Genomic DNA, 25,474 nt, shown 5'->3' on the forward strand with positions numbered 1-25,474 from the left:
TGTCCTCAGCAGAGCCCTTGTGGGTTGGTAGTGGCCTGGGAGCCCTGATGTAAAACTGGTCTCCTTCTCTTCAGCTGCCGGGCACCTTGCAGGTACCGTGGCCTGTGGCTGAGCCCAGCCTTGGTCTGGTCCTGCCCTCCTGCCCATGGCCTGGCTTGGTGGGGCTGCAGAGGGGAGGGCAGGCACATACATGCCCCAAGCAGCAGGGCCCTGCAGCTGCTGCAGCTCTGCTGAGCACTGTGCTGAAAGGTTGGCTTTCCAAGGGAGCGCAATTCCCAGCCTTGAGGTAACGATGCGAAAGCCGAGGGCAGATGGGGAAGGAGATCTCCCCGGGGCCAGAGATCTCCCCATGTGTGGAGGCCCACCTCAAGAACAGCAGTACAGGATGCCTTGTTAGCAGATAACCAACCTCAAGGGTGGCAGTCCAGGTGTCTTGTTAATTCACCTCAGGGACGACAGTACAGAACATCTTATCAACAGATAAGGAACAAAGCAAAAAAAAAGAGGAAAACTGCAACCGCACACATGGCATGTGATTAAGAAGCTTATTAGATAATTTTGATGGATTCTTTATACTATTGGCTTATTTAGTAACTGCACTTCGCATGCTTTTTGCAAATAAGGAATTATATTTGGTTTAGTATGGTATATAAGTTGTATCTGATGCTTGATAAAACATCTTTGGTTCATTATACCGGAGTCCATGCACATCATACGCTGCAGGACTGTGCCCTTTTTCCTGCTTCTTGGCCATCCTTCTTTAGCATCCTTCTTTAGCATAGAAAGCTAGCGGCTTCTCCACTTCACAGCTAGCTTACATAGAGTACAACACATAGGATTGCGCCCACACTTGGAAGGCTTCCCTGTTTCTTCTTGGAGCAGCCTTCCTCTACCTGGGAGCAGTTTATTACAGATTTCTTGCCCAAAAGAAAGTCTGAAAAAGCCAGCTCTCCAGGGTGCCACCTTGAAGTCAAGTGTCCCAGACAGTAGCCTCGCGCTTAGAGTACAAAACCGCACGGCTGCAGGCTATTTGGAGCCTTCCATGGGGGCCTTCCGTGCAATGATGTATGGATGTCTTTGATGTGTGAGCATCCACACCACACAGACAGGCAGCCCTCAGAGCCCACCTGCTTTGTGGTGCCTTTTTCCCAATGCTCATTTGGACAGAGGCAGTGACGGGGGGGGACAATACTTTGAACTGCTTTACAGCCGTTCTTGGATCTCTTAAAGACTCCAAGATTCAGTGACAGCTTCCCCACAGTCTAGCTTTCTCCATAAACCACCCAGGCCCCAGACACTCCTTGCACGCCTTCAGCGTCCTCTTTCAGTGTTCTGCCTGGATCCACAGACCACAGAGAGAACGGCATGGTTTAATTATTTAATTCCTCAGAACGCATCCTCACGCTGCAGTGTGGGCAGCTTCAGCAGGTACCTGCAGCTGCACTCTTCTGGCTCTGCTTCAAACAGATGTGGAAAATGGGGTGCTGTCTTCAGCCACAGATCTTCCACAGGGCCCCGTTCACTGAACCACAACTCCTAAGGAAAAATTAAAAAAAAAGTGATAGCTGAGAAGAACAGGAGAGCCCCGGAGCTGTAACTGCTGTCTGGAAAAGGAAGCACAGCCTCTCGTGGGAGCTTGTTCCTTCCCCCAACCCTCTTGCCATACTGCAAAAGCCCATGAGGGAGGGCAAGGAGAGGGAAAGCAAGTGACGACTGCTGGGCTCCCACAGCTGCCTTAAGGGAGAGGCAAAGATTCAGCTTCACCTCTCCTCAGCGCAGCAGAGATGCCGCAGAGGAGCAGCTGCAGTGCCTGCTGCTTCCTCAGGTGCCCTTCCGGCCCTGCCTGCGTGAGACACAGCGCAGCTGCCACTGCCCTCCTGCTGAGGGGCTCCCCAAGGGCTGTCAGAGCCTGCTCTTGAGGCTCTCTTGGGTGCTGGCCCTACATCCACCTGCTGCAGTGCTCTTGGTGCCACCTTCTCCTAGGGCATGCTGCTCCTCTGCCCAGGAAGCAACTCAGAGACAAGGAACATCAACTTACGGTGCTCATCTCCAGCCATGTCTTCTCCAGAAGGTTGCCATGCACCTTAGAGGCTTGGAGGGCCTGGTTGAGGCATGCAAGGCTCTCTGCTTTGTTCCCCAGCACATGGAAAAGGTAGGCTCTCAGGTGTTGGACTCTGGGGTAGAAGACGGGGCATGCAAAGCAGCGACAGAGAACCTCTTCTGCAAGCTACCGAGAGAACAAGGGAGAGGAACGTCAGGATAAGGCATGGAGCTCCACTGCAGCACCTGTTCCCCAAGGAGAAAAGCAGCCACAAAGCAACCAGGAGTGCACAGCTGGCAAGGCAGGCAAAGTGCACAAAGCTCTGTGGAGCCACAATCCCTCCTTTAGAGCAGGCATTACAGCAGGAGGCTTTTGCCATGGTCTTCTCTTAAGCCACTCTGCTCTGCCTGTGCCCTGGCTCCATCCCATCACGGCTGCTTCCACCCGGCCTTGTTAGGCCACGGCAGCTTTCCCTGCACCCCCTCACAGCACATGCCCTTCCTCCTGGTCCCTCACCCTTAGAGCCCCTCGGCTGCTCTCACGGGCCCTCGACAAGCTGTGCTCCAGATCATTCTTCAGCACCAGGGTGTAGCACTCCAGCATCCGCGTGCGGGCTTGGGTAGCCAAAAAGGAGCTGTCGGCTCTCTTCAGCAGCCACTTGGCCTTTTCAAAGGGCTGCTGGAAGCTGTCCCACTGCCCAAGCCTCGCAAACCTACAGAGAAACAGGCACACATTGTGTAGAGACGAGCAGGAATTGGGCTCTCTTCTGGGCTCTCTCCCGGCCATCTTGCTCCCAGTGCAAAGCCTCTCCCCACTAGTCCTTTTCATCTCCAGGGACAGCCGCCTTGTTGGACACAGGATGAGTGACATGAAAAACCCACAGCTCCCACCTCCCCCATGAGAATCACTCACTGCTGGGGGCCTCTTGCCACTCCACTCAGAGCAAGTGTGTAACGTACCAAAGAGCCAGGGACGAATACAGCCGCAGCAGGATGCTATTCTGAGACTTGAGGGTGCAGTTGTCTTTATTCTTCTCTATGAATCTCCAGCACTCCTCAAATGACTTGTACTCCCAGCCTGTGTAATACAAACATATCTCAGAGAAGCAGCACTGCCCTCCGCTGCCTTGCTTTTCCTCAGGCCCTCATAGTAGGAGAAAGCTCAAGCACAGCTGGCCCATTATAGGATTGGGAAGCACTCAGAGGGCAAGCAAAAACTAAGAGGAGCAATGCAAGGCCTGGAGCTCTCCCCCAGCTCCTCAGGGCTATTCAATCTTCACATCAGTGTCCTTTTAAGGAGCAGCTTGCTAGCACCAACCGAGAGCTGCTGCCATTGATCAGCAAATGAGAGTGACTGCAGCGCATGGGCTCCAAGGGACCTCCTGGTCAGGCACACACGAGCACAACTGTGCCCGCTTCCCCAGGAGCCAGAGCAGAGGGAGCCTGAGAAGAATTTTCAGAAGGGAGAACCTCCCGAAACACACCAAGCAAAGATGGGAATTGCAAGCATTTTGACCTTACTCTGGGATCATCTGTATACAATGCAGAAAAAGAGAGAGGAAGCGGGAGAGGGAAGGAAAGAGAGACACCCACAGAGCCAAATGGGCAAGCACGCTGCTGAAGGAGCCAAAGGATTGCTTGGAGCCTCTGGGCTCAGTGTTGTATCAGGAGAAAAGCCATTTCTGCAAGCCTCCTGCCTCTCTGCAGACCTCCTCACTGAGCACTTACCAGCATAAAGCAGGAGGTCGAGGCAGCAGGAGAAGAAGCAGGCCTGCCCAGCGATCCTGTGCTCTCCAGCCACCTGCTTCTCTAGCCTGGAGAGCACTTCTGCACACTCTGGGTACCTGCGGAGGAACACAACGAGACTCCATGGAGCACCTCCTTGGTGTGGCATCCAAGCCAGCACCTCCAAATGCTTCCCATTCCCCTCCCATCTTCCCGCCCTTTCCCTCCTTTGCTCTTTCTGCCAACTCCATTGGCCTTTGCAGTGACCCCCTGACACCGCGCAAGGGCAGGGTGTGCAGCAGCAGGATTACCTCATCTGCAGAAAGAGCGCGGTGAAGAGCGGGTTGAGGACCTTGGAGTCCAGGTCGGGCTTCTCCAGCTCCATGCTCAGGCTCATGGCGCGATAGCCTGGCGAGACAGAAGCAGACTCACACAGGCTCTCTCTGCAGAGAGCTCTTCTCACAGGGAGTGCAGGCACTACCTACCGACGGTGACAGAGAGGGGCAGATTTCCCAGGCTGAGGTTCAGATGGGACAGGGCCTGGGCCCTTTCCGCAGCACTGAGTACCCCTCCTTCAAAAGGCTCCACGTCAGCGCTGAGCCGCACGGCCGCCCACCCGTACTGCAGCCACTCATCCAGGCTGCCCAGCTCCTGGCAGTGCTGCGCGTGCTCCATGTAGGACCGCAGGATCTGAAATGGTCCAAAGAGGTGAGTGTGCAAAACACTAAATCTCCCCAAGGGGATTCTCTGGCCTAGGGGACACAGGCCATGAACCCAATGGGCGCTTTCCCTCTTCTCTTTTACTCACAAGCCTCTCACCCAAGAGTTGGTCTCAGATGACCAACTCTTCTTATGCTCTTCTGATTATGGCCATGTCACGACAAGGGCCACAGGGTGCTTCTAAACACTAGGTTTATATAAATGGTCACAAGGAAATCCCACAGTACAGAAACTGGTTACAATCAGGAAACCAGTCCCATGGGAGGAGCAACCCAAACCAACAACACCCATGCCTCCTAGAAGCTTGCAAAAAAAAAACCTCAACCATGTGGCCATCCCCGTGGCATTTGGCCTCTTCTTGCCAGCAGGGCAAAGGAGCTCTGTCAGAAACACGTCTGCTACTGCTGCAGAGAGACAGCACTCACGTGACTCGCGTGCGCAGACTCCACGTCCGCGCGGAGCTTCATGCGCGCTGCCAGGCGCGAGAGCCTCTGCCCGCTGGACGTGTTCCGCTGGCTGAAGAGCTGCCGCAGGAGGGCAAGGCAGCGGCTCTGCCGGAACAGCCAGGGGAGCCTCTCCCTCCTGCCGCACAGGAGAAGCTGCTGGGCCCAGCCACGAGCTACAGGGGGCTGAGTGAGGGGGCCAGGGGTAGCCGGGGAGCACAGGAGGCTGCTCAGGCAGGCAGGGCTTGTGGGAGGGGGGCAATAAGCAGCACCGGGGAAAGATGACTGCTCACAAGGACGTGCTGGCACCACGGTGCAGGGAGCAAAAGGGCTGCTGCATGGCAGCCTGGTCACTGGCTGCTGCCTTTGCAGCCTCTACCCCGGCTAACAGCTCCCTGCTCTCACCCACACCATCCCGAACACCCAGCACAGGCCACCCCACCATCCATCAGCCTCCAGGGCCTTCTGCACCTTTCCCCATGCTAAGAGCTACGCTCTGCAGTGAAGCTGAGGCAGGTGTGGGCCAAGGGCCTCAGGCCAGCACGGAAATGGCTCGTTCTTGCCTTCCCTTTCCCGTCAGGGTCTTACCCTGCTTCTTGAGGGGTGGAGGAGTCTCTGCTCTTCCTATAAGAGCCATGGGGTGACTTCTCCAGCAGAGACTTGAAGAAGACACCCGCCGAGGTGACTGGGAATTTCCTCTTCAGCAGGCTCAGTGCCTTTCTGATGGTCTTCTCTGCCAAGTCCATGCACCCCATATTGTAGCAGACCTGCATGGGAGAAGGGCTGTAAGGACAGTCCCAAGGGGCTCCCACTGAGGACACACCAACTTTCAAGGCTGTGGCTGATTCAGGGCCAAGGGCCTTGACTGCCTTTGGCTGGAGGGCGAAGGGCTCACAGAAGACACTGTGCAGAGCAGCTGCCCTTGCATCCGAATGCCAGGAATGTCCCCACAACCGCCCCAGGGCCCCCAGGAGGCTGTGCAAGTCCTCCCGCCAGCAGAGCCCTCAGGTCCTCCCTGTCACTTTACCTCCCCTTTCAGGCTGAGGAAGGCGGCTTCTTCAAAGCTGCCCAGCCCCTTGCCTTCCTTACTCAAGGAGCTCCTCAGGGCCTCGGCTTTCTTCAGGCTGGTGAAGGCCTTTGGACAAGCACACGGAGAGCAGGTGAGCGTCGGTGCAGATCCTGCATGAAGCCCCACCACTGCCACCTGCTTGCCTCCCGCATCTCTCTGAGGACGGGTCACCTCTGCCCCAGCAATGCCCACCCTCACACACAGCACAGCACTCCTTGCAGGTGCACCTCGTGCCAAGGTCGTGCTCCTCTTCCCACAGGAGAGGCAAGCAGGAGGAAGAGCCTGGGTCTGAGCACAGTCATTCATGCCCAGGTGCCACAGAGGCCTGTCCTTTCTCAAGGGGGAAATGGGCTTTCCCAGGGCAAGGCAACTGGGAGGACTCCATGTGCATGGGGCTCTGGCAAGCAGGCCGGCTCACCAGGTAGTTGTTGGAGACGTGCAAGTAGGCAGCAGCACTCTCCAGCAGGTAATAAATTGCCCTGGCATCGTTGCCCATTTCCAGGTGGTGGTGAGCCAAGGGCACGAGCACCAAGTCCACAGTGGCCTTGCATTCACAGGAGCAGGTGGCACCGGGCATCTCTTTGGTCTTGTTGGGCACCGTCGGCTCTGTCCTGGCCATAAACTGTTCCGTGGTTCTGTTTGGAGACAAGATCACAGAGAAAGAGGAGACACGCTAGCATCACCTGCCCTGCTCTGCCTGCCTCGAGGAAGAGCACGTCCTAGCGCACCTGACACTCGCATTCTAGCACTGCAATGCCCAGCTTGCAGCAGGGCTCTCTTACAGCCAGAAAACCCCAGGATGCCAGGGCTGCTGCACCACAATGGGACAGTCCTCACTGTGATCCCCCCGGCTTCCTCAAGCCATCACATCCCAGCTCCCACCCAGCAGGCTGGCCCTTTCCTCGGCTGGGGTCACAGCCAGTAGGCAAAGCTGGGAACTCCAATGTCCCGCTGGAGACCCTGAGGCCACTGACTTCCACTAATAATCAAATGCTGCTCTCCTCACCGTAAGGTCTCATCCCAGAAGCTCATTTTATTCTGCTGGGATCCTGCAGGATCTGCAAACAAAGCATGAGTTAAATATTCCCTCAGTTCTCAAGGGGCACAAGTTGCATCTTGCATAATGTGTCAGCAAGAAAGGAGAGCCACGGCATGGACGGCACCTCTTTTCCTGGCCACTTTTCCCCAAGATCTCCCTTCTCTGCAGGTGTGTTATGTTTTGGGCAAGGGTAGCACGCCCACCAGGAAATGCACCTTGACCTGCTGGGCTGCGGGGTGCACCCCAAGGCTCTTGTCACTGCCGGGAGAGGGGCTGCTCTCTGGTGATTCCAGGGAAAGGCACGAGGGTGCCCAAGGGGACAGATGCTCTCTGCTCTGTGCACAGCATGCCTTGAGCTGTGCAGCTGTGCTCAGGGGAGGACTCAGCTAGTCTTGGGAAAGCAACTGCACTGCACTGAAAGCACCCCTGTGTTTCAGGGAACTGCTTCTGCAGACACGGCTGGAGACAGAGGAGCACCCCCAGGAATAGTGCAAGCACCGTGGGAAGGCCCAGGCTGCAGAGCACGGCAGGCAGCATACCCGTAGTGGCAGGGAGCTCATCCCCCACGGTCTCCACATTTGTCCAGCTGGCAGAGCAGCCTTTGCCAGCATCGTTGTCCCAGCTCTCTCCCTCCTGGGTGCTGCTGACGGCCAAGCGGTGGAAGGCCACAAAGTCCCCTCCGCCGCAGCACTGGCACTTGTGCGCCTGCTCCTCCAGGAAGGCTGCGCACTTGCGGTGCATGGCCGCCCTCTGCGCCTTGGGCCACAGCTCGTAGGCGGCCTCCCGCAGCAGCGGCGCGCGGAAGGCCAGGACGTCGGCCTGCAGCTCCTCGCTCTGCTGCTCCTCTGAAAGGCAACGGGGTGCTGCAACAGCCAGAGCTGGGGCCACGGCTCAGGGCCGTCACAGCCAGCGCATGAAGGACGGGGAGCCCTCGGCAGGGATCCTTGGTAGGAAAGCAGCACTCCTGCACTCAGTGCCCCGCCGCACTCGAGCAAAAGGGTCCCCTTGCCTCGCTGAGACTAGCATGGCCCATGCAACAGGCTGCTGCTCTGCTCTGCGTCCCAACAGACAGCAGTCAGCTGCACTGCAACCATCAGCACAAGGAAGCCTCAGCCAGCTCCTGCTTTGCAATCTCTGAAGGGCAGTCCCTCCCTGCTATGCTCCCCATCCCAACCCAACCCCAACGGTGAGGCTGCCCTGGCCATTACACACGGCCAGAGGGGCAGTGCGCCGTGCCCTGCGGAGCTCCAGCAGGAGCAGTGCCAGGAGCAGCAGAAGCCCATGGTGCTCCTGGGCTCCTCTTATCACCACTTACCTTTCTGTTCCTCCTGGGTTGTGGCAGACCACCTGAGGGAAACACTGCTGTCTTCTGCCACCGTTTTGGCATTCTGCCACCTCAAGATGTTGCTTTTCACCAACATGGTCAGGATCTGATTCATCTTGGCCCTGGTCCACTTGGGAAGGATGTGGAACAGCAGCTCCGTGGTGAACATCGGCCCAATGACAGCTGCACACTTCAGAACCATCCGTTCTGAGAAATTCATGCTGTCCAGCTCAGTCAGTGCAATCCCTGACAAAAACAGGACACGCATCTGTCTCCTGCCCTCTCCCAAGGCTGAGCCCAGCGAGGCTGCATTCTCTTCAATGCAGGAAGCACTGGCATTTAGCCTGGCTTCCTTGGGACCAAACCCACCGGGCAAGGGCAATGCAAGGCACACATCTTGAACACGGCGCAGCTCCCCTGCAATCACAGGGAGCAGGGACCGGGGAAAGGAGAAACCCCCGAGCGAATGCTGCAGGTACAGCAGGGCTCAGCCCCTCACCTTTCAGGGTGGGTGGAAGCACGGTGTGCTGCAGGTTCACATCAGCTTTGATGGTGCACACCCTGCAGTCCTGGCGCATGCTGGACCTTCTGGATGGGCCGACACGAGGAGCCTCCATCACAGAAGCTGAGCGGAGCAAGAGAGCAGGATAACGCGGTTATCACGAGGGAGACCCTTCGTCCCGCAGCTTGAGCTTGCAAGGATTATGGATCTTCCCTCCCTCCATCCTCCTCTCTTTCGCATTCACCCCCAGCAGGGCTTAGAGCAGCCGAGGCCTGGCAGCAGCAGGATGAATCCTGCCATGTTTGGCTGCAGGGCTGCAGACAAGGGAAACTGCAGCCACGGGACTCGCAGCACTGCTCCAGGTATGAACCACCTCAGCTCATGCTTGTTCCTGACCACAGCAGGTCAGGGAGCACCTCTTCTCGCCATTTGACATTTTCTGCCACATTGGCATTGCTGTTGACCCTCGCAAAGCCACCCCAGTCCCCAGCATGTGCTTGGCCTATTGCAGCAGCAAGACACACAGGAACCCACACCTGATGGAGACCAGGCTCTGGACTCCTGCCCCATCTGGCCGTGCCAAACTCACAGGGGAACACGACAAGAAGGGGCGGTGGAAGATGGACCACACCAACTAGGCAGTCAGACACAAAGGTGCTTACTGAAGAGGGTCTCCCACTTGGCCTCCGTTCCATCATCCTTCCGTAGGGGACGGAGCAAGAGCATGTTGTGCTCGTGGAGGTAGCGCAGCAGTTCCTCACAGTAGAAGGGCATCCCACTGCTTCTCTGCATCAGGAACCTGGAAAGGAGCAGATGCAGCTGGGAGTGACACAGGCAAAGGAAGGCAGGACCCTCCTCAGAGCAGCCTCTTCACCAGCCGCGACTCCGCCTGTCTTTGGCACATGAGCTGTGCTGAAGACACAGCGCTTGCTGAAAGCCACAGAAAAAACAGAGCTCAGCGGCCCTGCCTGCCACTTACGTCTCTAGGTCATGGGGCACACTGACCACTCCGAGGTACTGGCAGGCTTTCTGCACGACTGCTGCAGGGTTCAGCTCCTCCAGATGAATACAGGTTGTTTGCTGCAACTTCATGATGTCTGCTGCAGCTTTGCAGAGCCTCTGTCCTCTGCAGGGATCAGGAGCAAAGCCCATGACCATAAAACTTGGGACGTCTCTGAGCACGTGTGACATAACAGCCCAGGAGGAAGAGTCGATGTGGTGCGCGTTGTCAACAAGAAAGAGGATGTTGTCTTCAAAAGTCTGAAACAAACAGGTTATTCGAGCTGGATTCTGAGCAATTCTCACGCATCTTCACTGGGAGGGACTTTGGCCAGCCCCTCTCCAGACAGAGAACGCTCTGCAGCCTCTTTCCTCTCCCTAGCTACTTAGCGGTTCAGTATCTCCCCAACTCTTTCTTTCTCTGAGACTTGAAGGTCTCTCGGACAAAGGGGTGCAGAAAGACTCCATTCCTCCTCCTGACTACGAGTCCTCTGTCTTGACAGGAGGAAAGTTACCCGGGGGTTGGCACGGGACGTTTAGCCTCTGATGAGCAATGACTCCAGTACATCATCCTCCTGCCACCTCCCAGCACTCTGCTGCAGAACCCTCAACCTGTTGGCTTGCTTTCCTTCTCTGGTCTGTGAGGGAGAGAATTGCTCACCTTCTGCAGCACTTTCTTAAAAGCCAGCTCCTCTTCCAGTGCCCTTTGAGCTCCACTCATCTGTGAAATCTTCTCTGAGACAGGAAACTGCCCAAAAAGCACAGGCACAGAGAAACAGCCTTTCAGGGCATTTCACCAAGACAACCCAGCACACAAGCCCAACCAAGCAAAACTCCGCTGCCCTCAGCATCTTAGCTCTCCTCCACACAATGGGGAGGAGACAGTGTGGACGCCAGCTTGAGCCTAGAGAAGAGCTCCTGCTGAGGCTCTCTGGCAGAGGGCTTCTAGCCAGTGTGTTGGAGGTGAGGGAGGAAGGCAGAGGGTGGCAAGAGGAGAAGAGCTTGTTTCCTCACAGTGGGTATTCTGGGAGGGGGCAGAGTGCTCAGGCAGTGGCGAGCTCAGCACCAGCTCATCAGCCCCATCTCAAAGCCTCTCTGCAATGGCCTTGCCAGGCCGCTGAACTGCCGGCAGCAGCCTGGTGCTTGAACTCACTCCAAACAGGGAGCTGCACGCTGGGACCACACACAAGTCTGTGCTATCCCCAGCTCTTTCCACCAGAAGCTAAGGCCACTGCCCAGGAGAGCAGCCAAATGACCACTGCCACAGGACGTCTCACAAGCAGACCTTGGCCCCGGCCATAGAGGGCTCTCGCTCTCACCTTCACCAGGAAACGGGCATTGAGGAGGCAGTAGCTGCTCTCTTCCAGGACTCCTTGGAGTTTCTCCTGCAGCACGAGTTGCCTGGCGCTGCAGGATTTGCAGGCCTGCAGACCCATTGCCATGGCTATCATCACTCGCACAACAGAGTAGTCCTGCTTCAGGCTGAGCTCCGTCAGCTCCACAGCCACTACCCTGCCATGCAAAAGCAAAAGGCACCGAGCTTCAGAGAGGGCCCCAAAGAGCCCCAGACCTCCAAAGCACCGCTCTTAGGGAGAGGCACAATCTGGGGCTGAGAGCAAGGGTACTCTGGACATAACAGCCCCAGGCCAGCCCCTCAATGCCAGCAGCATTTGTCAGGCAGGCCACTTGGGCTTATTCCCTTCAGTCTGCAGCTGCAGAAATGCCATGGGCTCAGGCTCTACTTTGCTTTGTGCCTGGCCCAAAGCTCAACAGCAGGGGCTGCAGAAGACCCTTCTAGCTCCCTCAAGAGCTAGGAGGGGAGCACGCGGCTGCTCTGCTCCCAGGTGCATGGAGACGTTGCCTTATGAGGGCTGCTACAGCCCAAGGGCCAGGCACACTGGCAGGGGACCTTGAAGATCCTGTGAGTATCAGTAGGAGGCCAGGGGAGGCAATGCACCCACACTGCTCAACTGCACTCACCTGTGCCCAGCAGCCCGGCCTAAATTGGCAAGCTCGGAGAGTAAATGGCTCTTTCCAGAGCCTTTCATGCCCTCAAGTGCCAGGATGTGGCTTTCCTTCCTAGCCACGTAGCCTTGCACATAGCTTTGAAAGAGGGCAATCTCCTTCTCCCGGCCTGCAAAGGCAAGCAAGAGAGCAGGCAGTTGCAGCAAGCTCAAAAGCAAAGAACCATTGGCACCCTTCCCTCTTGCCATCATGGCACCTGTCCTCCCTCCCTGCCTCCCCATTTCCCTCCGTGGGACTAGCTGGTCTGAAGGGCAGGAGATGGGTGTTCAGGAGACCCAGGTGTTCTCCACCTACCGAGCAAGGGGGAATTCTTGGGCCTCTCCTTTTTGAGCTCCATGCCAAATATGCTAGCAGGAGAAAGAGAAAAAATAAAGTCAATTCAGTAGGCAGAAGCTGGAGGGTGTAGTGTCACGCATGGAGCTGTGGGTGGGCTCTTGGGTGCCCACTCTTCTTTGCAGTGACCTCGTGTGCTGCCCACACTCCATCCATTGTTCCTGCCAACTGCTTCCCTGGACTTTGCTCACAAGGAGCAACTTGGAGAAGCAGGGCCTTACAGCAGATGCTGAGAAGATGAAGATAAGCAAGAAAAAAAACTATCTGTTCAAGCCAGGATAACATTCAAATGCAGCAAGCACAACAAGCAGAAAGCCCCTGCTACCTGGAGAGGGGCTGCAAGGCCCCCTGTGCCTACAGACACCCAGCAGCCTTCTCTTTCCCTACGGAAAGAGACTCCTAGTCTCCTAAGAGCAGGAGTCCCATGGCTAGGCAGGCCAAAAGCAGAGCCATGCCCCGGCTTTCCATCTTCTCAACCCCAGGGACGGAGGCCCAGGCAGGGCCCAGCTTGCTCTCTTTCTGCCCAGCTGTTCTGTGCTGACCAAGAGTTGACCCACGGCTCCACGTGCTCCCAAGCAGCCTGCTCAACAAGGACACTCACAGCTCTTCCGAGATGCCCACGTATTGATGGATGGTGCCAGGATCAACAACCCCCTTCATCTTCACCTCGGGCAGCTCCTTGAAGCAGCTATGGGGCAGCTGAGAGGCAGCGTAGGTCGCTGTGTCGCACGACACTACCCAGGATAGCACTCCATCAGCCGGGCTGCCAAGTTCACCTTCTGGCCGATGACTGCCACAGAGAGAAAGCGCACATCGACATGCTTAGGAGCCCAACCCACTGCAGCCTCCAGGGCCAACAGCTGCCTGGCCTGCAGCACAGGCAAGCCCCCGACCCCTGGGAGCACAGCCCAAAGGGCAGCAAGGCCCCATTCCCCCCACCACAGTGCCCCGGCTCTGCTCTGCCATCCCCGCTAGACCACAGGCCCAACCCTAGGCCCGGCCCAGCAGACACGGGCCACAGGCTGCTCCCTGCCGCTCCGCCGCTTCCTTTGGCGCGCGGCTCTGCCTGCACAGAGCCCCCAGGCGCGCGCTCCTCGGGTGACCCAGTCCTACCTGTGTACTCGTGCCTCACGCGGTGGCCGACGACTCCACAGAACACCGTCCCGGTCGTGACCCCAACAGACACCGCCCTGGCACACACAGAGAGGGACAGGGATTCAGCAGGGTCCGGGCACAGCCCTGCCTGCCCGCCTCCCTTCACACCTGCCCACCTCCCTTCACGCCTGCCCACCTCCCTTCACGCCTGCCCACTCACTCGATCTTCGTGAACCTTGAGACGCACGCCTTGGAGATTCGGAGAGCACTTTCCAAGGCGTGGATGCTCTCGCTGGGCACCTTGTCTCCAGGGAGTCCAAACACACACAGCAGCGTGCAGCCCTGCCAAGGATGGAGGCAGCACACCTTGAGACAAGGGCGACAGCAATCGGCTCTTTCTAAGCGATTCCAGGCTCCGTGGAGCTCAGGGCAGGCTCCCAGCTTGCCTCTTCTTCGCCCATGCCCTCTCCCCCTGGCCCTGGACAGGGCCATGGGCAGTGCCACCAGGCTGCGCCCTGTGCAGCAGCAGCAGCAGCAGCAGCTCCCCTGGCCTGAGGGCTCTCCTGCCCTCAGCCCTACTCTACATGTCCCCTTGGCACAGGAGGAATTCCAAGCCCTCTCTGACAGCTGTGGGGCAATGGGGAAGAAGCGCCTCAACCCTCTGTCCCCCTTGCAGATGCTGGACAGCATGGACAGCATGCTGAAGGCCTTGATGCTTGGCAGCCCTTCCTCCAGCGTCGTGGACATGAAGACCATCCTGCAGGTCTGCTATCTGCCAGGAGCAGAGTTGCCAGCTCCAGGCCTCTGTGGTGGGACAGGGCGGAGTTGTCCAGTAGTGGCTGGAGAGAGCCCAGTGTGGAGAGGGGACAAGCTCCCTCATGGCAATGGGGATCCCCACATTTCTCCTGTGTGAGTCCAGTGTCCCTTGGCTACAGCCAACATCCCCTCCTCCTCAACCCACTCCTGCACTCATTACAACCCCCATGGGCTCCTGCTGTCACATCAGGCCTGTCTGGGAGATTTGCCCCACAGTCACAAAGGACTCTGGATGCAAGATCTCTCTCTCTGGGCTCTGCCGGTGTTCCAAGGCACAAACCTGGCCAGGCATTTTGTGGGACACAGGACAGAGCAGCAGCTTTTCTCCTTGCAGCTCCTACTGCCCTACGCTGAGTGCCGGCAAGCAGCTGTGCATGAGAGGGCTGTGGGACGCCTTGCAAAACTGGGGGATCTCCTGACCAGCTCTTCTTTGGTGTCGGTAAGGAGCCTATGGTGCAGGCAAGCTGCAGGCACTGCCTGTCCCTTGTCAGCATGCAGCCGTGTCCTGTAGCTGCAGGCTGCCTCCAAGGGAAGCCACCAAGGCTCTGGCTCAGCCGGATCCAAGCCTGCTAGGAGCGTGGGCCCAGGGCTTTGATCCTGAGCGCTGCCCCTCCGGCCTCGTGTCAGCACTGCCTCCCTCCCCCAGGTGCGCGAATGCTTCCAAGTAGGCGGTGCCAGCTGTGGCAGCTTCTTGGAGAAGAGCGTGCCAGTCCTGGGGCAGCTGGTGGGACATCTCACCCTATGTGGTGCCTGCAAGGATGAGGGGCGCAGTGACGAGGCCGCAGAGGCACTGTGGCACCTCTATGAGTTCCTGCTGCAGGGAGAGAGTAAGAATTTCTGTGTGGTTGCAAGTAATTCCCCTTGCCCACCCCTTGCAATAGGTCTAGCGCCTCCCTGGGCGTCCTGCTGCGCTCTCTGTCCTGCTGGGGCCTTTTCCCCTGCCAGGGGAGGTGTGTCACTGATGCCTTCCGTGGGCCGTGTCCAGCTGTGCAGCCTTCATGCCGAGTGCCCTGTGTTTCCCCTCCCGTGCAGGCAGGGAGCCGTCGCAGGAGAGTGCCTGGCAGCAGCAGCTCCGAGAGGACTGGGAAACCGCAGGCACCTTGAGGCTTTCCCGGTCCAGGGACACCAGGGAAATGAGCAGGGTAAGGAGGGCCTCCCTGGCTGGGACCTCCAGCTGTGGGGTCAGCCTGCAACGTGGACGCGGAGAGGTGCGGCTGCCAGGTGGGGCTGAGGAGAGGGCTTGCACTTAGGCCAGTACTAGCCCTGGGCTTCCTTCCTGCATCGTGCAAGCTCTGCTTCCCTGCAGGAGCAGCGGGTGGGGACCTTAACCCCAGGCACCAGCCCCATCCCAGCGCCGTCACCCCAGCCAGCAGAGCCCCGGCTCCTGGCTCGGAGGGACTCGCTGTGCCAGTGCTGCCCCGTGTCGCTCTCAGGGCCACGTGCTGCTCAGCCAGGCCATGGAGTCGGGAGCCTGGCTGTGACGTCTCTCAGGGCTGCCTTCTTGTCTTCCCTAGATGTTTGGGAAGCACCTGTGGCCGGACGAGAAGGCAGAGGCCATCCTTGTAGCCATCCGGGGCATGAGAGCCTGCAGCAGCTATGACACGCAGGCGGCTGCTCACATGCTGGATGAGCTCGTCATGGACGACGCGTGCCTTTTGGAGCATGTGAGTAGCCTGCGGGTGGCACGGCCGGGGTTCAGGCCCTTTGGGGGCTTGTTTTTCCCCTGAGTGCTCATGTACCAGGCACCCAACTGCCTCTGTGGCCAGCCCAGAGTGGTGGCAAGGGCAGACCTTCTCCGCGGGAGCTGGGCAAAGGGCTGCAGTGCGGCACAGCCTCACACTCTGCCATGTGGGCTGCAGGTGCCCAGGCTGGTGCAGACAATGTGGGAAACCATCCTGGCCGTGCGGGATGCGTCTGCACGGCGCAACCTGGACAGGACTCTTCTCCTGCTGAGCAGCACATGCCCAGACAAGATGGTCGCCAGCCTGCTGAGCTGCTGCCCCTCATGTGACAGGTCTGTGCTGGCCAGGGGCAGTGGGCAGGGACAGGGCTGCGGCCTCGCAGGCCACGGGGCTGCAGCCGCGGCAGCTGCTGACAAAGCGCTCTGGGCCTGCAGTGCCGCCAGCGCCATGTGGAAGGTGCTGGTGTCCAGACCTGGCGCCGCGGAGCCGGTGCTGCGGGAGCTGCTCATTGCGCTGCAGGACTGGCGGCTGCCCAAGGCAGCGGCCTCGCCTGTCTCTTCCCTGGCTGTGAGTTTGTGGAGGAAGCCTCGCTCTCCCCTCGGGCTGCCCTTGCCCCTGCGTCGAGAGGCAGGGCTCCCGCTGCCCTTCTCCATGCAGCCCCAAGTGGGGGCTCCCCGGGACGCACAGGCCCAGCGCGGGACGGGGGCTGCGGCTGGCAGGGCCTGGCCAGCGCCAGCTTGCTGGGCTGCTGGGCCTGCTTTGGGCCCTCTGCACACCCGGACACACGGAGCTGGCCGGAGCAGGTGCGTGTCCCCCTGCACCCCTGCATCGCCCTGCCGCGTGCGTCACGCGCTCAGCCTGCACTGGGGACAGGACTAGGGGCCAGGGCCACGTGAGGGCTCCAGGCAGCAGAAACGTCACCAGGGCCCAGTCAGGGCAGCCAGGGTGGCCTTCACGCTACGTGTGGCCCTCCAGGGGGATGTTCCCACTGCCCAGGAAGGCTCATGGTGGCTCTGTGGCACCCGAGCCCCAGGAGCTGCCGTGGCTCTGCTCTGGCCAGGCAGCCCCTCCAAGGCGCAGGGCGCTGCGAGGAGCCTCACCCCGAGCTCCAGCAGCACAGGAGGGACATCTCACAGCAAGGGCTGTCTCTGGGCTTTCTCTGCAGGCAACGCGTGCGCTCCACGAGATCCTCCAGCAGCCCCCCTGCCTGCACGAGCTAGGGAAGTTCTGCCCCCAGCTCCTGCTGGCGCTGCTCTTCCAGAGCTCTTTCCTGGCAGCGCTGGAGCAGGAGCAGTCGGACGCGCTGTGGGGGAGATGCCGAAGGGAGGAGGCCACATGCAGCAGCCCCGTGAGGTGCTCCATCACGTCCCCGCCGTCCCCGCCAGGCAGGGCTGCAGGCAGGGCCAGGGCTGTGAGTGTGAGGGGGTGTTTTCTCTGCACACAGGCTTGCAGTGCAGACCATGAAAGCACTGCTGTGCCGGGCCGGCTACGAGAACGTGGTGCTGGCCATGGCAAGGAAGGGCAGCTGGGACATGCTCCTGCGTGCCGAGACCCATCACCAGGGAGTGGGTTTGCTGGCCAGGTGAGAGCCCCTGTCTCCCTGCTCTGCTGCAGCATTTCACCCCTGCGCACAGGGTGGCTCTCAGAGCCCACGGGGGTGCCCAGTTCTCCACGCAAAGGTGGCTTTGTTCTGTCTGTGGTGGCCCAAGGGATGTGATGGGAGGAAGTGAGGGTGCAGTCTCAGGAGAGCTCTGCCTGGGCTGCTCAGGCCTCACAGAGCCTTCTTCCCTGCGCCAGAGAGATGAGGAAGAGCCCAAGAGCACTGCGCCTTCTGCTGCTCCAACAGCTGGCAGCGCTGCTCTTGGGCCAGGAGCCCTGCACGGAGATCCCTGCCATGGCTTTCCTGTTGGAGGTGAGCCTCATGTGGGCACTGCCCTTCTGGGGTGCTTCTAGCTCCAGCTGTAGCCCCAGCTGCGGGATGGAGGGCCCCAAGCGCCAGTGGGGCAGTGGGTGTTCTGCCATGAGTCCCCTCGGCCTTCGCCCCTCTGCAGCGGGCTCCTTCTTGTCCCCACATGTACTTGGTGCCTCCGTTGTGTTGTGTCCCTGTCGAAGGGCCCCTCCAGAGCATGAGGACAGGAGGCTGGTGCAGGGAGGGGAGGAGCAGGCCAAGGCTGTGCCCTCGCTGTGCCCTGAGGCCCCAGGCAGGGAGGAGGTCCCGGGGGCTCCCTGCAGTCACTGCTGCACTTGGCCGGGCTTCCTCTGAGCCCACTGCCCTTGCCCTGAGCTACTGCTGGGATCCAGTGGTGTCCGACACAGGCAGTGCTGCGGCCATTGCCACCTTCTCTGTGCTGTGCATTGCAGCTGATGGCCTGCAGTGACCTTCAGGCAGATGAAGATGTCTTCCTGGGAATCTCTGTGGTGTCCCTGAAGAGTCACAGCAGGGTAATGCATAAGCTGGGACTCAGAAGCCTCCTCGTGCTGTGCAGCAGACAGGAGATGGTGAGCAGTGTTGCAGTTCAAATGGCTGCAGCGACCTGGTTCAGGGACGGCACGGCGACCACCCCCAAGCCACTCGGGCTATCAGCTAGTTGACAGCAATGTGGTGGACGGCAAATGGCCTTTATTGATGGGTAACAAGGTGTTATATAGCTAGGTTTACAACATCACATCCGTCTGCTTACACCATAGACTAAACACTATTGGCTATTAGGGGCCCTATCTTTCCGTACAGCATGATATCTTCCGGCCGCCGTTCCCTAACTATCTGCAACAACTTCCCCCCTCCCTATGCATAACAAAACTAGCTAAAATACAACTATCTTATTCTTATTACTATCTTATTCTATTCTTATAGTTATACCAATCTTAAAATTACATATCATAAACTTGACATAAAACATAAGGCACAAAGAAGAAGGCGCGTAGAAGGTAGGGGATGACAGGTAATACCAGGGTGTAGGAATAGGGTGTACCTTGGGATAACTTGGGGGTAATACTGAGTGGATATATTTTAAAGCAGTTGTTGGTGTTCTACTAACATGATGTTAACCTTCTCTAGCCGATTCTTGACAAACGGCATGAGCTTATTCAATATACAGGGTCCAAAGATTAGCATCATCATGACCATTGTGATCGGCCCTATCAAGGTGGATATCAGGGTGGTTAACCACAGCGAACCGGTGAACAAATTTTTGTACCAGCTGCGTTTGGAACAGGGTTCAATGGGTGCTAGTTGGCAAGGCATGGCACTGAAAACTGGTGGCCCTGTAGTTATTTTTGTACTAATTGCTCGAGATTGTTCGATCTGTTCAAGTACCCCATTTAAAGCGCTGGTGTGACTCTACCTGTCCTATAGTGACAAGCTGCAAAATTAAGATAATGCAAAGGCATCGCGGCCCCCTCTTGCGGAGGCTGTTTTGTTGTTTTCTGGATTCGGTCAGCGTGGAACTCGCAGGCTCGGGCGGGACGCTTGTCACCGGGGTGTACGGGTTACGGGGGTGTCCGATGATCCGGTCCTGTGAACAGAAACTCACAATTTTCATTAGTTTTATTTTGAAGGTAACAGCCACCTGAATTGGGGTCAGATGCTCTTCCTTTGCAACATGCTTAATCATGAATGCTCCTGCTGGTTTTTCTTTAATTCGGATGTTTACCTTCTTTTTCTCCTTCCTTAAGTTTGAATCGGTTGTGAGCCACTCGTCCTGACTAGTGTCTGATCCGGAGTCGGAACTCGACTGACTGGTCACTTCCGGGCTCCGGTACTTTTTCGTTGGGCTTCGGCGTTTTTTGAAATGTCCGCTCTGATCGGTTCTCGGCCCCTCACTCGGACCTCCTCTCCGCCCCTCCCTCGGGCTCGCTCCAGGTCCCTCACTCGGACTTCTTCTCGACCCCTCCCTTGGGTCTTCTCTTCGCCCCTCCCTCGGGCTTGCTCTCGACCCCTCCCTCGGGTCTTCTCTCCGCCCCTCACTCGGACTTCTTCTCGACCCCTCCCTCGGGTCTTCTCTCCGCCCCTCACTCGGACTTGCTCTCGACCCCTCCCTCGGGTCTTCTCTCCGCCCCTCACTCGGACTTCTTCTCGACCCCTCCCTCGGGTCTTCTCTCCGCCCCTCACTCGGACTTGCTCTCGACCCCTCCCTCGGGTCTTCTCTCCGCCCCTCACTCGGACTTCTTCTCGACCCCTCCCTCGGGTCTTCTCTCCGCCCCTCACTCGGACTTGCTCTCGACCCCTCCCTCGGGTCTTCTCTTCGCCCCTCCCTCGGGCTTGCTCTCGACCCCTCCCTCGGGTCTTCTCTCCGCCCCTCCCTCGGGCTTGCTCTCGACCCCTCCCTCGGGTCTTCTCTCCGCCCCTCACTCGGACTTGCTCTCGACCCCTCCCTCGGGTCTTCTCTCCGCCCCTCACTCGGACTTGCTCTCGACCCCTCCCTCGGGTCTTCTCTCCGCCCCTCACTCGGACTTCTTCTCGACCCCTCCCTCGGGTCTTCGCCCCTCCCTCGGGCTTCCTCTCGGCCCCTCCCTCGGGCCGCCCTCAGGTGTCCGGTCACTCCCATTGGTTTCCGGCGCCTCACTCGCGCCGGGGGCACCCTCGCCCCGCCCTTCCCCTTGCGGCTCGGCGCCATATTGAGGGGCATAGGGTGGTGGCCTGGCCCAGACGTCATCATGCTCTGACTTCTTTTCAATGTTCCTGGCTTCCTCGGCTAGCTCGCTCCAAACAGATTTCAGCTGTTTCTGCTCTTCTGTAAGCGGGGCGGGGCTCGGGGATGGAGGGGATGTTTCACCCTCTTGCTGACCTTTAGGCTCAGCAGAATTGCCATCATCTGGGGGGTCCAAAGTCTGCGCAGTTGTCCCGATTCCCACTTTGGACGTGGCCAATAAACAGTCTTTTACTGCTACCCAAGTCTCCTGCTCTTTCATAGCTTTCTGTAAGGCTTGTACAACTTTTCCCAAGCCTTAAGGTTTTTCCCACAACCTGAGAACATTGTCTCCTCAGCTAATGCCTTAGTACATTTGTCCCACAGTTCAGGGTGGAGAATATCCACCGGCTGGTCTATAGCCTTAATTTTCAAAAGCCTTGTAACTGCAAGAGTAAAATCTTTTGGCTTACAATCAATCCCCCAGTACTTATGTAATTGCGATACGACCTTTATGAGGGCTTCCATCCTCCTTGTTGATTCGGTAGTGTCCCCTTCGCCGGGGTGGTCCACTTGCTCTGGCTGCTGCTCACGCTGCTCGCTCATCCAGGCGATGACGTTCCCGGGTTTCGGCACCACTTGTTGCAGTTCAAATGGCTGCAGTGACCTGGTTCAGGGACGGCACGGCGACCACCCCCAAGCCACTCGGGCTATCAGCTAGTTGACAGCAATGTGGTGGACGGCAAATGGCCTTTATTGATGGGTAACAAGGTGTTACATAGCTAGGTTTACAACGTCACATCCGTCTGCTTACACCATAGACTAAACACTATTGGCTATTAGGGGCCCTATCTTTCCGTACAGCATGATATCTTCCGGCCGCCGTTCCCTAACTATCTGCAACAGAGCAGGGCATCACTGGGGGGAAGCTGTGTGAGCTGGGTGCTGGGTGCTAGGGAACAGGCTAGCTTGGACTTTGCTGCGCCTGGGGGGCTGAGGGGGCTGCAGATCTCGGCCCAGCACCCAGCAAGCCATCTCCGAAAGGGTGTGAGACTGAGGGAAGCTGGTGTCTAATAAGGTGCCAGGGTAGCCTTTTATTCCTGTTTTTTTAGATTGAACTTGTATTTCCCACATCCAGGTCGGAAGAATGCATGTCCTGATGCCTCTGCTCGTGAGACACTTGCAGGACGAGGACAGGGACATAAGTAGCCAGGCCCTCCTGGTGCTCAGCCATGTGGTCCGTGTCCTGGAGAGACCAGCACTCACGGACATGGCCCAGAGCTGGCTGAGAAACTCCTGCCACTCTTTGAGGATGTAAGGCTGGGGGCAGAGCCGTGGGGCTGGCTGGTGTGTGGGAGGCTGCCAGGAGCCCTTCTGCCCGGGGTCTTGGGATACTGCCCTGTGCTGCCCATGCTGTCCTGGCTGCAGGGCTGCATTGCACCAGTGCAGCCTGTGCAGGAAGCTGCCATGTGCAGTGCCAGGGCTGAGCAGTTCTCTCTTCTTTGCCACCAGGAGTGCGAGCACACATGAAAGCTCTCCATGCAGCTCTTCAGCAAGCTCATGGAGACAGCAGCGGGCAGGGCAAAGGAGCAGATGAAGCAGCAAGTGCACACGAGCACGCTGCCACTGCTCTTCCACCTGCAGGATGAGAGCCCCAGCGTGGTTGAGGTACGACTGAGCAATGAGGCACACTGGGGAGCCAAGTAGCCACGTTGGGAATAGCCGTGGGAGGTGGTCCTGGCCGAGTCCTGCCTGGATGTCTCTGGGGCTGCAGCCCTTCAGCCTCCTGCTGGCCTTGGCTGCAGCTCAGCAGCTCTCGGCAGTCTTTGCTGTGCTGCCTGTTCAGGACAGGGTGGCTCAGGTGGTGCTTGCTCCATGTTTCTGCCCTCCACCGAGGGGGGCCAAGGACCCCAAAGCAGATTCAGTGCCCTGCTGCTGCCCATTACCATGAAGGGCAAATGCCCTGAGCCTTGTCAAGAGGAGGGCGGTGGGGGGGCACAGGCTCTTGTCCCATGGGCTGCGGTGGCATCTCCCCATTTTTCCCATATGCAGGCTGCTCAGGAAGCCCTCCTTGGTGCCGCCAAGCTCCTCAAGTGGAAGGAGCTGAGGCGCTTGGCTCAGAGCCAGCAGACTTGGCTGATCAGCAAGTGCCTGGTAAGGACAGTCCCCAGGCTGCAGCCCAGCCCGGAGCAGCTCTTTCCTCCTCCATGCCCAGTGTGTGGGGCTGGCGGCTCCGGGTGCAGGAGCAGCCCTCGCGGGCTCTCCTGCAGGCTCCTCTGCCTGTGCTGAGCCCTGGGTGCTGCAGCTGCCCCTGGCCCAGCTGGGCCTTGCAGCAGGAGGGCCCCTCAGTGCGCCTGGGCAGCAGCCGTCCCTCCGCTGCCTCCAATGCTGGCTCGGCGCTGCCCAGCCTCTGCAGGGTCCTGAGTGTGGTGGCAGGGGGAGGCGGCTGCTCCTGGGGGAAGGACGGCAAGAGGATGTTGTGCGCTGAGCCTTGTGCTCTCCCCAGCTGGCCGGGAGGAGGGGCAGGAGGAGGGCGGACGAATACCTGCGCCAGAGCCTGTCCTACCTGGAGAGCAGCCAGGAGTCTCTGCGGGAGGCGGCCGTGCGGTTTCTGGGTGAGCCCCGAGCCCTGGGCTCCATCGCTGTCCTGGGACAGCTCGGCCTCAGCCTCGGCGGCTGCACTTGCAGCAAAAGCAGCCCCGTGGCTGCTGCAGCCCCCGTGCCTGAGGCAGCGCCGGGTGCCTGGAGGCTCCAGCCGCCCTCAGGCATCTCTGCCCGCAGCGGTGGGGCTGGCGGGAGCCCCTCGAGCAGGAGCCCTGTGGGTGACACTGGGGAAAGGGGACTGGGGTGAGCCCGGCCCGAGGGGACGGGGGTGCCTGGCCAGGGGGGCAGGACTGGGGGGAACAGCTTTGAGCAGCAGGATTTATGGGGCGCTGTGTGTGTGCCTAGGGCATGCTGGGCAGTGCAGCGGGGAGCAGAGCAAGGAGACGGTGGAGGCCATCTGTGAGAGTGAGTGAGGGCAAGCGGGGGGTCACACGGGGCTGGGGGGATGAAGAGAGACCCTGTCCAAGGAGCTCCCATCCCTGCATAGGTGAAGAGGGCTCTGCTGCCCGAGAGGAGCGGAGCAGGGGTGCTGTGGGGAGAGTAGAGAGAGATTTCAGGCACCTTGGGCACATTCCTGGGCAGCTGGATTAGCCAGCTAATCCATTAGAGCCCCTGGGTCCATCCTGGCTGTGGCAAGAGCTGGGTGGGACTGGTGGTGTTAGGAGGAGAGGCCTGGGGCCTGCGGGGATATGGGGGCTTCATCTGAGCTCGTGCTTCCCTCCTCAGCCCTGAAAGGCCTGCAGGAGGACAGCAGCCCATCCATCTCTTCCCTGGCCACCCAAACCATGCTGATCCTGAGTGCTGCAGGGAAGGGGGCTGCATCCACGGGCACCCAGGAAGGCCTGTGCAACCACCTGAGGAGAGCGTGGGAGAGGCGGCGCTGCCCTCTGCAAGGTGTCAGTCTTTGCTGCTGGCGCTCGGCCACGTCCTGATGCCAGGCTGCTCTGCGCGCAGGCCTCATTAAAGAAACGATCCTGTCTCTTCACCGTGTGTCGTGTCTTTTCTTTGGCAAACCAAGGAGTAGAAAACGCAGGTTGTGAAGGGATTGGGGTCCCCCTCTTAGAGGAGTTGGGCACGTGCTCTCTGCAGCAGGCTGCAGCCAATAACCTGACCCCTTGCTACCCCTCGCAGCAGTCAGCAAAGCCTCTCCCACCCCTCAGCTTTACCCTTACATAGAATCATAGAATCACAGAATGTTGAAGGTGGAAAGGGACCTCTAGAGGTCATCTAGTCCCTGCACATGCAGGGTCATCTAGAGCACGTGGCACAGGACTGCGTCCATGCGGGTTTTGAAGATCTCCAGAGAAGGAGACTCCACAATCTCTCTGGGCAGCCTGTTGCAGTGCTCTGCCACCCTCACTGTTAAGAATTTTTTCCTTAAGTTCCTGTGGAACTTTTGGTGCTTCAGTTTGTGACCATTACCTCTAGTTCTGTCGGTGGCCACCAGGGAAAGGAGGCCAGGACCATCTTCCTCACTCCCTCCCTTGAGGTGCTTATAGACACTGATCAGATCCCCTCTCAGCCTTCTCTTCTCCAGGCTGAACAGGTCCAGCGCTCTCAGTCTCTCCGCACAGGACAGATGTTCCAGGCTCCTGATCATCATCATCCTTGTAGCCCTGCGCTGGACTCTCTCCAGCAGCTCCACGTCCCTCTTGTGCTGTGGAACCCAGAACTGGACACAATACTTCAGATGTGGCCTCAGCAGGGCTGAGTAGAGAGGCAGGATCACCTCTCTCGACCTGCTGGAGATGCTCTTCTTAATGCACCCCAGGATCCCATTGGCCTTCTTGGCCATGAGTGCACCCTGCTGCCTCATGGTCAACTTGTCATCCACCATGACGCCCAGGTCCTTCTCTGCAGAGCTGCTCTCCAGAAGGTCAGTCCCCAGCCTGTACTGGTCTCTGGGGTTATTCCTCCCCAGGTGCAGGACCTTGCACTTGGCCTTGTTGAATTGCACGAGGTTTTTCACTGCCCAGTTGTCCAGTCTGTTCAGGTCCCTCTGGATGGAAGCGCAGCCCTCGGGGGTATGAGCTACTCCTCCCAGTTTGGTATCATCAGCAAACTTCCTGAGGGAGGGCTCCGTCCCTTCATCCAGGTCATTGATGAATAAATTGAACGTATATAAGTTATAAACTTATTTAGAATATAGGTGAAGATCAAAGTACATAGGAATATAAACTCTTAATTATATAGGTTAAGATCAATATACATAAAAGCATAGAATTACAAACATCACTATATTTATTCCCTGCCGCACCAAATATTTACAAATGATTCATGATTCACTCTGATGGCTCAATGGTTTTTGACTCCTGGACTTGGCTGGAATTCTCCTGTGGCTGTGACTGCTCTGTTGTCAATGAGACTTTACATCTTTTGCTGGTAACCAGCGAGCACCTGTGGGAAGGAGAACACACACATATCCCCTTC

The 25,474-nt window shown here is 58.4% G+C and overlaps 2 protein-coding genes across 2 annotated transcripts in view; both read right to left on the reverse strand.

Moving 5' to 3' along the window:
- Positions 1-1,386: 1,386 nt before the first annotated feature.
- LOC148595532 (adenylate cyclase type 10-like) lies at positions 1,387-11,953 on the reverse strand. Its single transcript, XM_088520383.1, has 20 exons — positions 11,842-11,953; positions 11,181-11,373; positions 10,523-10,609; positions 9,842-10,122; positions 9,525-9,661; positions 8,860-8,985; positions 8,352-8,606; positions 7,576-7,914; positions 7,004-7,055; positions 6,416-6,632; positions 5,956-6,063; positions 5,517-5,695; positions 4,911-5,067; positions 4,251-4,455; positions 4,077-4,173; positions 3,769-3,884; positions 3,001-3,118; positions 2,558-2,753; positions 2,039-2,227; positions 1,387-1,536 (listed from the first exon to the last, which is right to left on the reverse strand). The coding sequence occupies exons 1-20, from the start codon at positions 11,907-11,909 to the stop codon at positions 1,387-1,389; spliced, it is 3,270 nt and encodes a 1,089-aa protein (XP_088376509.1). The 5' UTR covers positions 11,910-11,953.
- Positions 11,954-12,816: 863 nt separating this feature from the next.
- Positions 12,817-25,474, reverse strand: part of LOC148595533 (adenylate cyclase type 10-like) — a 253,341-nt gene continuing 240,683 nt past the window's right edge. Inside the window, 4 exon segments of the mRNA XM_088520384.1 lie at positions 12,817-12,959; positions 12,962-13,009; positions 13,333-13,409; positions 13,535-13,656. Of these exon segments, the coding sequence (XP_088376510.1) occupies positions 12,817-12,959; positions 12,962-13,009; positions 13,333-13,409; positions 13,535-13,656 (390 nt within the window).

Source organism: Tinamus guttatus, unplaced genomic scaffold (genome assembly GCF_059628265.1).
Source record: "Tinamus guttatus ecotype Peru unplaced genomic scaffold, ASM5962826v1 Tinamus_guttatus_pri_ptg000087l, whole genome shotgun sequence".
Classification (NCBI taxonomy): Eukaryota; Metazoa; Chordata; class Aves; order Tinamiformes; family Tinamidae; genus Tinamus; species Tinamus guttatus.